The 13,680-nt window shown below is 40.3% G+C and overlaps 1 protein-coding gene across 1 annotated transcript in view; it reads left to right on the top strand.

The window, feature by feature from the left end:
* The first annotated feature begins 878 nt into the window (after positions 1-878).
* The window catches only part of LOC146663496 (receptor-type tyrosine-protein phosphatase H-like), a 32,252-nt gene continuing 19,450 nt past the window's right edge, over positions 879-13,680 (top strand). Inside the window, exons 1-3 of the mRNA XM_085417372.1 lie at positions 879-1,564; positions 1,733-2,116; positions 2,208-8,169. Coding sequence (XP_085273498.1) covers positions 7,903-8,169 — 267 coding nt within the window. The 5' untranslated portion in view covers positions 879-1,564; positions 1,733-2,116; positions 2,208-7,902. The remainder of the gene's footprint in view (positions 1,565-1,732; positions 2,117-2,207; positions 8,170-13,680) is intronic.

Here is a 13,680-nt window from a genome sequence, read left to right as displayed (position 1 = left end):
CACAGCATGTCTTCTATCCTGCGTTCCTTCTCTAACCCCAACCGGTCGCAGCAGATGGCCGCCCCTCCCTGAGCCTGGTTCTGCTGGAGGTTTCTTCCTGTTAAAAGGGAGTTTTTCCTTCTCACTGTCGCCAAAGTGCTTGCTCAAAGATTGTTGGGTTTTTTCATTTTCATTTGATTGTTGGGTTTTTCTCTCTATCTATTATTGTAGGGTCTACCTTACAATATAAAGCACCTTGAGGAGCCTGTTGTTGTGATTTGGCACTATATAAATAAAATTGAATTGAATTGAATATACTGGCCACACATTTGTATATAAGCTGACCATGTAAACTTGAAATTAAGTTTCTTAAATAAATTAAAGAGCTGAAATATTGATGGAAACATGAGATATGTGTGTAAAACAAATCTAGCTACTAGAGGAAAATATATTAAAACTATTTTACAGCATGAGATAAATGCTATCCTGGATTTGGGTTTTATTCAGGGTTAGAGAGTTTAATGTCTGTGTGTAAATTTTATTAAAAATCAAGTTTAATGACATTTTAATAAAGTCAGCAAAACATTATGCATAGTATGAGGACTCAAACAAATTTGTCAACAATCATAGGTGGGGGATGTATTTACTGACCGTTATGCCAGAAGAGAACTGCACACCATTGCATCGTCTCCCTCAGTCAAACACGTCTTTCAAGTGAAGAACTTTGACACACTTGAAGTAATAAGACACATTCTGCAGGACAAAATTTTCTCCATCGAAGGTACAAACATTTTTTTATTGTTACAATTTTCTTAAAGTAAATGTAAATGTTCGAAAAATGAAAATAATTACATTGTATTGAATGCTACTTTGAGCTGATCACTTATTTACAAGGATTTTATTTCACATTTATTACATGGATTTGCGTCCTTCTTGAATTGAAGCAGTAAACGTTCATTTAATGTGTAAACTGCTACACTAAGAAGAAACTAAATCACCACATTCTATTAACTTTATTGTATTTTATTCATTAAAGTCACATTTTAAATTAAACGTAACTGTACATTTGTAAAATGAACAATAAATGCTCACTTTTATAATAAACTGTAAAAACATCATTTAAGATAATTAATTGAAGCATAATGAAAGAATGAACCTGTAAAATTTTATTTGTTGTATTGTGTCTCTCTTTTACCTTTTTGTTTATTTTTCTGTTACAGGATCTCAAAGCAGTGGAGAGTCACTGGAAATGGAAATATCTCAAGAGGGATTCAGTGCAGTTCATGTGCCTGAGGTAATTAAAACTACCTGAAAATCACCAGACAGTTTAGTCATAGAAAGAAAGATTCACATGTGCCTTTGTGGCAGTTTTTATGGCCTAAAGGCAAATAAACAGTTAAACACAGTCCGGATTTTAAGTGAAAATAAATTGTATTTTAAATGTATTTTCTGTCTACACTGTAGGGAATTCAGATGTCTATTGTTGGTGCAAACCAGTGGAAGGGAGGCTACGTGCAATACACAACAGGAGGCCAGAAGGTGAAAACATATGAGGATGTGTCTTTGGAGCCTGACAGTTATCTTGGTAAGAATATTACAGCTTTGACAATCTAATTCATACAAATGTGTTCATGTATATAAACAGCTCTGCTGTAATTCTGTCATGTAAAACACACCAATGAGTTTGAAAAATGGGCACAATTTAAAAGAGGAGACTTAATCATTTTTCTCATTTTAAATACCTAAATTCTAGGTTACTCAGTGGCAATTGCTAAAACTCAAAGCAGCTCTCTGACAGTTGTTGGTGCTCCAAGATATAAACACAGAGGAGTTAACAGTCGCTGTTAACAGAGAAAACTTTGAAAATCAAATAATTGAGCCCTTGGCATCACAGGTATGAATTTGCAGCATGACAGATCTGAATGACCTTGTAAATAATATATAAATTATTTTTCTCAAATAAAAGAATAATAATGTGTTCCTTACACAGTATCAGACTGGGGAATATTTCGGGGCAGAGGTGTGTACCATGGGCACAAATGATGATGACATCACTGATCTAATCTTCATATCTGCTCCAATGTACATGGAGCCTGATAGAGAGGGAAGAGTTTATGTTTGCAGATTAACTGGTTTGGTAAATCACAGTTTCATCTAATCCAATTAAATTAATCGTTTTATTTGTCAAATTTTTATTAACTATAAAATATTCACTCTCCTGCTTTTAGTTTGTGGAGTGTAATTTTGATGATCCATTAGTACTAAGAGGACATGCAGCTGTCAAAGGAAGGTTCGGCTCTTCTCTTGCTGTGCTGCCTGATCTAAACTCAGATGGATTCAGGGATTTGGCAGTTGGAGCACCTTTGGAGAATAATGGTGAAGGCAGCGTCTACATATTTAATGGTGAAGGAGGAGGAAGAATCAGTCCTACTTACTCACAGGTACACAACATCAAAGAACTCACAATGATACAATACAATACAATACAATACAACTTCATTTGTATAGCACATTTAAAAACCAGTGGTTCACCGAAGTGCTTCACAGTCATACAATAAATTAGAGATAGGAACAATAACAGGGTATAAATACACCAACGCAGTGTAAAAAATAAAAGAAAATACAAAACACAACTTGACTAAGAGGTTATTCAGCAATAAAGTAAAATGATTAAAACTACATAAGGGAACATCTGCAGGATACCGACACTAACCAGGGAAAGCTAGATTGAATAAATGGGTTTTCAATCAGGATTTAAAAGGCTGAATCGATTCGGATGCACAAATAGCAGTAGGATGATAACTAAAATCATCTACCACATAAATCCAATATCTATACAATCTACAGTTGGAATACTGAGGTAAGTCCAAGATAGTGTAATCATACATTACTGTTGTCTATGATAATTCTACAGTATTTGTTGATATACACATTTACAGAATGCATTAATGATCAAATATTTAGGTACATTTTAAAGTTTATTATTATAAGAATTGCAAACAGATTTTTAAAATATCATAATTATATTGTATTTCATAAAAACATAAATAATTTATTTTAAATTATTACATAAATCATTAACTATCTATCTTCTGGGGTATATTCTCAGCAGCATATTAAACATTTCAGGTCCCCATAAGGAGAATCATGTGCTAACCGCTGTCTAAATGACTCGGGTAAAGTTTGTAGCATGCGTGCTTGTTGTTTTTGTCTGCTTCCACTTGTCTTTGCACTAGGATCATGTCGTAAATGTGCAGTCATATTCGTTGTGTTCCCACTAGTGCTGTCAGCGTTAGTCTCGTTAAAATGACATTAGCGCCATAACGCGGCAAATCTCCGTTAACAAGTTACCGCGTATCGCCCCGTGCATGGGGCTGGACGGCGTCAACACGTTAACGAGCTAACTGCGCTAACGCACTAATTCCCACCAATTGAGCATTGCGTGGCACATCCGACATAATGTTTTACTTTTGTCCATGACGCGCTTACCTTCAGGGTCATGCTTCACATGAAAACCAAAATCGTTCCAAAGGCCAGATATGAATGAGGGTGGGGGAGGTTCAATTTCGGGTAGCGTTGAGGCAGTGGCCATGTAGCAACGAGCTTCTGTCTCGCTAGCTTGCGCTGCGCTCAGTGAATCTGCGCTTGACAGTGCAGCCTAGGCGGAGTAGTCGAGCGTAGATCCAATGAGCTCTCAACACAGACAGCATCATCAGAAGAGAAGTTGATAAAATAAATTAAAAATTTTGTATTGTTCGATACATCTGCGTACCGAACCGAAAGCACTGTATCGAACGGTTCAATACCGTATAATATATATATATATATATATATATTTAAAAAAAATTCCCTGCTCGCCCCTGTGGGTGGTTAATCCTTCAAGCTCGGGTCCTCTACCAGAGGCCTGGGAGCTTGAGGGTCCTGTGCAGTATCTTAGCTGTTCCTAGGACTGCGCTCTTCTGGACAGAGATCTGCGATGTTGTTCCCTGCATCTGCTGGAGCCACTCGCCTAGCTTGGGAGTCACTGCAACTAGTGCTCCGATTACCATTGGGACCACTGTCACCTTCACCCTCCACATCTTCTCGAGCTCTTCTCTGAGCCCTTGGTATTTCTCGAACTTCTCGTGTTCCTTCTTCCTGATGTTGCTGTCATTTGGAACAGCTACATCGATCAACAAAAAATGTTTCTCAAGTTGTCTTGATCCATGCTCAATCATCCAGCGTTCAGCAATCCTCCCAGTGTAATGTCAATGTAATGTCACCATGTTAGCACGTTACTCTGCAGTTGATAAATCTACAGATATTTCTGCAGTTACCTGTGCTGTCAAAGGCATACAGGCTGATTCATATCCTGAAAAACTGTTGACTGAAACCTGGCCTAGGATGATGCAGCAACATTATTTTAAATGACAATTTAAAGAGACAGTAATTTAAATTCTTCAAAATTTAACACACTAAAAAGAAATGCAGAGTGCAAAGGTTTAATATGAAGCTCTGTTTTACAGTAAGTTAAACAAAGAAGATCTGTGCTCACATATCTGCTCACATCGCACTGTGTTTTTATCAATTCTTAGCTAATCAAGAAACAGAAACAATTAAATGTAAGAAACTGAGGGGTTTGTTTCACTATTATTTCATTAAATAACAGTAACATTATTCATAGATTTTCACAGCTTACCATATTAATTTCCTTCAATTGTGTGCAAGTGATGTGTTGTATGAGAGAGTGGGGGAGGTAGGGCTGGAACATGTAAGACTGGAAGGTAGAAAACTGCTTCCTGAAGTAGAGAACAAGCAAACAACTGGCTCTTTAGGCACCCCCATTCAGTAGTTAGGAAAATGTAAGCTTGGAACCCTCAATGACAATGTTCTGTGGTGATGGACTGAGCAGTGAAGGAAAGTCCCCCCAAAAAAGTTTTTTTATTTAACTTTTTAAGACCTCCCATATGGAAAAGAAATAATAAAAACATATATGATTTACTCATGAAAGTGGCCACTTTCATGAGTAAATCATATATAAATCATATAAGGCTTACATGATTTACTCATGAAAGTGGCCACTTTCTCATTACTTTCATATATATTTTTTTAGTAAGTATACAAAACATACAAGTTTCATTATATAATTTTTCAAGGGATCTTATATGTGTTTTCACTCTTGTATGCTTTTCATACAAGTTTCATAAAAGACAGATAAAAACTTTATAAGATTTATATATATCTTTTCCATATGGGCTACCATAGAACCAAGTCCACCAGAGCTTATATTATATTTTTACATGCTGTAGTGCCATTTTTGGGAGCATTTCAAGTTGCTATACATCAATACAACCATTATAGCCCAAATTTTAATAATATGTCTGCATTAAGTGCATAGCAATTACATAAATTGCAAAAAAGTGCAATAAACTACAAAAAAATTGAAAATCGTTTTTGTTTTTTTAACATATATTTCTAGTTAGAGAAATTTAAGAGGCTTATCTCTCAAAACTGTAAATACAAAAAAGTTGCACAAAATAGTTTCCCACCACCGGAAATTTATTTTGAGTGTCTTCATAGTTTTATTTTTGAAATACACCAATTTTTATATACTGCAGGAAAAACGAAAATAAATATTATAATGCAAATTTGCAAAAAAGCAGCATATGCATCAAAATAAACTATTTCCAGCAGTGCAATATGAGTCCTAAGCATCCCAGAAACGACACAGAAAGTCATAAAGTCAAAGATAACTTTTAATAACACCAGTATAGGCTCATGAGGCCCTGGTTGGGTTGTGGACAGTGGTTGTGCTTTTGTAATGTTGAGGTATTGACAGCTACACACTGAGGCTTTGAGCCTCAGTCCTGCCAACATTTTATTCTGTAAAAACTAAATTTTCACTGCTTTTATGGCCTTTTTAGTGGGAAGAACATTTAAAACATTTAATGATTTAACAAATCTTTTAAATCCTTTGTCCTCCACAATGCTAAATGGCTGGGAGTCCTTAATCACCATGCTAACCAGGTCTTCATCTATTTGAGATTGTTCTCCTGAGGAAAGACAGCACTATATAAATATAAATATCACACACGTAACTTATAACAGTTGTATAATATTGTTATATCATTTAGTAACATTACGGCATGCTATATTATCATGGCATTTGATGGCTCACCTGGTCTTGCTCCACAATCGGTGTTCCCCTTATTCTCATGCAAAGCTCTGTAGTGCCTAAGCATGGATGAGGTGTTGTTATATCCCAGGGGCCCGTTCTTCGTACGTCGCTTACTACATCCAAGATCAAATGACACATCCAAGACCAAATCATCGCGCTAACCATGAGCTCGCTAATCCGGTTCTCCGAACACACCTGCTGTTGACGATCAGTACAGCTGGATGAAGTAATGTGAGATCACTGGGTGTCGTAAAAGGGGCTACGCATCGATAGTAGAAACATTGATCGGCAACCCTCTGATTGGTCGGCGAAAATGTCGAAGGAGCGCGCTCGGTATTTTTCGGCAGCAGAGCAAGAACTCTTGAGTGAGGGATTTCAGGAGTTTCAGAGTTTAATCAGAACGCAAGGGAACACTGCAAAGGCTGCAAAAGCAAGGAGAGAGGGCTGGCAGAAAGTTGCTGACAAATTAAACTCGGAAGTAATTTAATAATAACAATAATAATGGAGTGGATTTATATAGCGCTTTTCAAGGCACCCAAAGCGCATGACAATGCCACTATTCAGTCACTCTCACATTCACACACTGGTGGAGGCAGCTACGGTTGTAGCCACAGCTGCCCTGGGGCAGACTGACAGAAGCCAGGCTGCCATATCGCGCCATCGGCCCCTCTGGCCAACACCAGTAGGTGGTAGGGTAGATTTATCATATCACACTATATTATCCAATATTATATTACATTATATTATATTATAATATGTTATATTATATCCCCTTTCACATTAGAGCCACAACAGGACCCACTAGAACATGGGAACAAGTAAAAGTGAAATATAAGAATATTCTACAGAATGGTAATATTTATCACTTATATTGCTTTTCGTCTCTTGGAAAGAGACCCTGGAATAATCTGTTTGTTTGTTTATAACAGCAACCAAGAAAAGGGCAGAGCAAAAAAAGACAGGTGGTGGTCCTGCACCCCCTCGTCAACAAGTTGGTTAAGTAAATAATACCCTCACGGGAAAATCGATATCTCTCAATGAGCACACTGTCGCGCTGAGCTAAAGGATCCTGTCTGCCCCGCAATATACGCTGAATTCTGAAAACTCTCCTTATCAATCTTGCACCTTCCGCAATGGGTGGCTCGCGTAAACGGACAGGACATGGCTGCGACAGGCTTCCCAAATCCACCTTCGCTTTTATAGCCGTGGTCTCTCATCTTGATTACACGAAGTAATTTACAATTACTACTCTGAAATATGAATTACATCTGTAATAATCACATACATGTAATAGAATGTTAATAGTACATTTCCCTTTTTTAGGAAATGACCTGTATGTATCTGTGTGAAATCAATAAAAGGATCAAGTGCTGCATTATCTTCAGTTACATTGATGTTATTTATTTATCGTGAAACAGTGGTGGAATATCGCTGTTGCTTTCGTATAAATGAAGCGGACATACCTGCGTAAAGTAAACCTGCTCCCGAGCAGGTTTACGCTTATGGCTCTGTTGCTATGACAGCAAGTCCCGGATGAGCTTCGGGGAACCGAATGATCCAAGATCACGCGAAATCGTCAACAATCAAATCCAGCTAACTTACTTAGCGAGGTACGAAGAACGGGCCCCAGCTCCCTGGCACATAGCAAACACTTCACCTTGTACAAAAGTAAAGCCGCTTAACATAAATTGTATTGCACCATCAGTATTGTGAAAATACATCTTCTGTAGAAATTTGCATACCTTGTTGGGAGGAATAAAATCCCAATGTTCCCACACAGGGGAGGACATCCTCCTCTTCTTAGCTGGCTCCATTCTCTCCTGGCTTTCTCTCCTCACTGTCATAAACCTCCAAACTCTCTCCAAACTGTCTCGTCTGTCTTCACGTGGTACAGCCGGGCAGCGAGGCTTTGGACGTCATCATTTTCAGCTCCTCCCATAAATGAAGCAAACCTCGATACGCGCATCGCGGAAATGCCCCCTCAATTACTCGACACAAGCTTTGAAGCCTCGATACAGGACGTCACATCACTAGTAAGTACAACTCCTCCGGTTTCATATGCAAAAAAAATTATTGCGCTGGCTTATGTGGTTGCAGTGCTACCGCGATTTAAAAATAGTTACGCAAAACAGAGCGTGCCCGCTCCGACCGGTTTTAAAGGGTTAACACCAAAACTAAGTTGGTTAAATTGGATAGAAAAATCTCAATCTTGGGCCGATAAAAGAGGTCAAAATCATAGAACTCTACTCAAAAGCTAGCAAAAAACAGTACTACTAACACAAACAAACTGGCCTACCTAATCGAGACAAAGGGGTAACTTAAAAAATGGCTGATCAGCCCACAAGCATGCATAAAAGAGTTAACCCCCCCCTCCAATGATCCGGAGTTGTGGTATGTCCTGTTGCGAAATCAGTTTTACCCTGGTTCTTTTCATTCCTCGAGCGTTCAGAGATGGCACCGGACTCAGTAGTCATTTTCACAAAATCTTTATTCATCTTCATTTAAGCATGCACTTCTAGAAGGGAAGACGAGGCCGGTGTCCCTCTCCAAATCTTCACCCCTTTGTTAGTTACAGCCAGCTTTATAGAGGCTGTCCCCATCATAAAACCCCCACGGTGTGCTGGAAACTCTGTGTCTGTGTCTATGTGAGTGCTTGTGAGTGAGTGTAGATTAGATTCGATTAGATTAGATAGAACTTTATTAATCCCTCGGGTGGGTTCCTCTGGGAAATTCGATTTCCAAAAAAGCACAGCACCGACAGAAGTTACACAGCAAATCCAGCATGTCCAAATTAACACTGTCGGATTTGATTTCAACACTATTAAAGTGTCTATATGGGTCCACACCAGAGAGTGTTAATTTAACTCTTTTTGGAGAGTTGGTACGTTAACTCTGATTTAGTGTTAAACACCAAATCTGTCTGGAGTTGATAATTTAACACTTGGTGTTAAGAGTTTATATATTAACTCTCAAAGAGTATTTTAGTTTAACTACGTAAGAGTTATCTTCTAATTCATTCTAAAAAGCGGGAATTTCACCGTTCTGAACTTCTAGAAATTTCTTTTGGAAATAAACATTTACTAAAAAGATGCAATGGTTTTTGAAAAACATTTATTCTGAACTGTGCACCACAATTTCAAAACATTTTCTGAAAGATGTAACAGTATACATGTTCTCACTTTCATTAGAGTTTTGTTTATCAAAAGGTCTGACATAGGTGAGCTGGTAAATACAAATAACAGCATTCTCATCACTTATTTCTTCAATACAATATGCATGTCCTTCATTCATCCCTTTGTGGAACTTCAACGCACTTCTGCTCTCCCCCATATTCCATCTTCACAAGCATATCCTGTGTGGAGATTGAATAAAAATTAGTTGACACTAATTAATGGCACTAATAATCCAGTAAACAATTGCAGCACAGTAAAAAAAAAAAAAAAAAAAAAAAAAAGGAATCCTCTTTGAGCCATTACTTGTGTAAAGTATTTTCCCAAAAGACAAAGACACAGGCAACAGGTAATACTGAACTAAATGTAAAACCTCAACCTTTTTCATTTTTACCTAAACCGTGTGCACAAAACTCTGGAGGGATCTATGCTAACGTAGAATCCAGTCAGGACGTCTGCTACTGCTGTTTGCTCGTTTTTTTTTATTTTTATGGGCGATCGTTTTCAGGCTTCAAGTAGCACCATTATACCAACATTTCACATTCTAGACATTGTTTTAGGTGTATTTGACCAAAAGTTTGACTGAAAATTCACATGCAAGCTTTTTTTCAAGGCTGTGGTATTTGCCCGCAGACAATACCTTTCAGCTAGCTAAAACAGAATATTATGCTATCACCGAGCAACATGGCTAATGCCTTTCACACAGCTTTGTCTCAACTCCAAAGAGCCACAGAAGTAAAAGCTCATAATAATAATTGAAACAATCTTTGAAAAAATGACTTACCAAGCATGGCAAACAACTCAAATATGTAGAGCAAAAAGTTCTGAAACGGCTTCACTTCAGCTTCGATTGGAGCCGTGCTGGGGGCGGAGTCTGTGAATTTACTCTGTTGGTGTCATAGCCCTTCTAGGAGTTCAGAGTTAAGAGGTCAAGAGTTAATGTTTCCATTGTAACACCTCCAGATTTGACAGAGAAACACTCATTTTTAACACTCGATTTTAACTACTATCATTTTACACCTCAGAGTTACATTAAAAGAATGTGACTCTGCTTAGAGTAAAATTAACTCTACTTTTGCAAGAAGACTATTAACACCAAAACATTTAACACTTTTGAATTTGCTGTGTATAGAGTTACAGAATATTATATATATATATATATATACACACACACACACACACACACATATATATATATAAATACAGAGACAATATAAATAAAATATACGAAGGGGATAAATAGAATAAATAGGAATAAAAAATAAAAATACAAGTGAATTGCACATTTCAAGTATTGAGGTCTATTGCACTGTTGACTATTTACAAAAGTATTGCACAAAAGGTATTGCACAGTGAGGTGAAGAGGCACTACAGCTTAGTTGTTCCCCCCTCCTTTGTCCTCCTGTTTCCCCTCCCTCTCCCCTCCAGAGAGGAGTTAAACAGTCTGATGGCGTGTGGGACAAAGGAGTTTTTAAGTCTGTTAGTTCTTGTCTTTGGGAGAAGCAACCTGTCACTGAACAGACTCTTCTGGTTGTTAATGGCCGTGTGCAGAGGATGCCTGGCATTGTCCATAATGTCCATCAGTTTCTTTAATGTCCTTTTCTCTGCCACTGTCAGCAGAGTGTCCAGCTTCATGCCGACCACAGAGCTAGCCCTCCTGATCAGTTTCTCCAGCCTGGATGAGTCCTTCTTTGTTGTGCTGCTCCCCCAGCACACCACAGCATAGAAAAGTACTCCAGCAACCACCGACTGGTAAAACATCCTCAGGAGCTTCCTGCAGATGTTAAAAGACCTCAGCCTCCTGAGGAAGTACAGTCGGCTTTGGGCTTTTTTATACAGGTGCTCTGTGTTGCATGACCAGTCCAGTTTATTGTCCACCCACAGCCCGAGGTACTTGTACTTGTTGACCACCTCCACCTCCTCCCCCTCTATCTGAACCGGCAGTGGACCTGCTCTAGACCTCCCGAAGTCCACAACCAGTTCCTTAGTCTTTGAGGTGTTGAGTTGCAGGTGGTTTGTGTGACTCCATGCGACAAAGTTCCTCACCAGACTTCTGTACTCCTCTTCCTGATCATCCCAGATACACCCCATGATGGCTGTGTCGTCTGCAAACTTCTGAATGTGGCATAATTCAGAGTTGTAGCAGAAGTCAGAGGTGTACAGGGTGAAGAGAAGAGGGGGCAGCACAGTTCCCTGTGGTGCTCCTGTGCTGCTGACCACTGTGTCAGACGTGATGTCCTTCAGCCTGACGTACTGTGGTCTGTCGGTGAGGTAGTCGGAGATCCAAGCGACCAGGCAGGGGTCCACCTGCATCCTGTTCAGTTTTTCCTGAAGCATACAGGGCCGGATGGTATTAAAGGCACTGGAAAAGTCAAGAAACAGGATCCTGACCGTGCCTTTTCCCCCATCCAGGTGTGAGTGGGCTCTGTGTAGGAGGTACAGGATGGCATCCTCCACTCCGACACCCGCCTTGTATGCAAACTGTAGTGGGTCCTGGGCATGTTGTACCTGTGGTCGGAGGAGGTTGAGGAAGAGCCGCTCTAGAGTCTTCATAAGATGTGACGTCAGTGCCACTGGTCGGAAGTCATTCAGCTCATTGGGCCGGTTCTTTTTGGGGACCGGGACGATGCAGGATGTCTTCCATAGGGCGGGCACTCTCCCCAGTCGCAGACTGAGGTTGAAGACTCGTTGTAGCGGCTCCCCAAGTTCAGCAGCACACGCCTTTAGCATCCTAGGACACACCTTGTCTGGGCCTGCTGCCTTTCTGGGGCGAAGCTTCCTCAGTTGTCTCCTGACCTGATCCACTGTGACACAGGGAGATGTTTGGGAGGAGGGGAGGGGGGGAGATGTCTTGCTGCTGAGAGAGGGATTGGAGGAGGGGGGTGTCATGGTGTCAGGAAGGGGGGGAAGCGAGGGAGGTAGGAGAGTGGGGATTGGACTCTGTAGTGAAGGTGAGGGTGAGGGTGGGGGGGTTGTGGGCTGGTCAAACCTGTTGAAGAAGTTGTTGAGTTCGTTTGCCTTCTCCACAGTCCCCCCCACTGTGCTTTTCTTGGTGTTGTGGCCTGTGATGGTTTTCACACCATTCCAGATCTCCCTCATATTGTTCCTCTCCAACTTCTGCTCCACCTTCCTCCTGTAGGTGTCCTTTGCTTCCCTCAGGCAGCGTTTCACCTCCCGCTGTGCTGCTTTCATCTCCTCCTTCACTTTGCTCCTGAAAGCCTTCTTCTTCATGTTGAGGACAGCTTTGACTTCCTGTGTTACCCACGGTTTGTTATTAGGATAACACCGTACCGTCTTAGCAGGGGCGACCGTGTCCACACAAAAGTTGAGGTAGTCTGTAAGACAGTGTGTCGCCCCCTCTATGTCCTCACCATGTGGGCTCAGGAGCACATCCCAGTCTGTGGTGTCATAACAGTCCCTCAGAGCATCCTCCTTTTCTGGGGTCCATCTCCGGATGGAGCGCGTTGTGACAGGCTGCCTTTGGACGAGGGGTGTGTATTGTGGCTGTAGGTAAACCAGGTTGTGGTCTGACTTCCCTAGTGGGGGGAGGGGGGTGGCTCTGTATGCATCTCTCACATTAGCATACAGTAGGTCAATTGTCCTGTTGCTCCTTGTGGGTGTGTGCGCATACCTGTGTGTATGTGTGTGCACATGAGTGAGTGTGCGTGTGGATGTGTGTGCATGACCGTTAAAACACTGTGGGTGTAGGTGACTCCCTAGAGGTCATAAAACCCCTCTCACTTCCAGACCATAGTTACAAATGTTGAGACCCCCACCCTAAAACTTCCTCTGGGGAATTTCCACTCAGTGGGGGAGGTCTACAATCTACTCCTACAATCAGCCTTTATTATAGTGAGGGCAGTGTCAGTGTCTCTACAACAGTTCTACATTATATTTTAACACATTTCTAAACTCTAAATCAGCTAAATATTCTACAGTCCCAACTTGCAGATCCCCATATAGGCTTGCTCGGAGTTAATTACAACTGACACACACAGAAAGGGGACAAGACAAAGTGGTCTGGGTCTGAGACAAGCTGCACCCATAAAAGGTTGCTCCCTTACCTGGACACCCAACCCAACTTTCACAAGTCTTAAAAACATGCGAATGATTGTGCAGATGGCTCCCCTTGTCATAAAATACTGTTATTTGTCTATCAATAGTCAATGTATGCACTTGTTTAAAAAGAGCTATCTTTATCCTCAGTATAACACGGAAGCTCAAAAATTGAAATGACTCCATATTAACAGATGAGGAAAACTATTATCATATATGAATCCTAACTTCCCCATCATGTTTCCACAGTGGACAACAATTTTCTTTGAAATATCAGCACTTTTATTGAGCGCTACTCAAAATATGACACCATAAATA

Source organism: Rhamphochromis longiceps, linkage group LG8 (assembly GCF_057381845.1).
Source record: "Rhamphochromis longiceps isolate RC_006_pf linkage group LG8, R_longiceps_female_GT1.1, whole genome shotgun sequence".
Classification (NCBI taxonomy): Eukaryota; Metazoa; Chordata; class Actinopteri; order Cichliformes; family Cichlidae; genus Rhamphochromis; species Rhamphochromis longiceps.
This window is presented reverse-complemented; position numbering and strand designations above follow the sequence as displayed.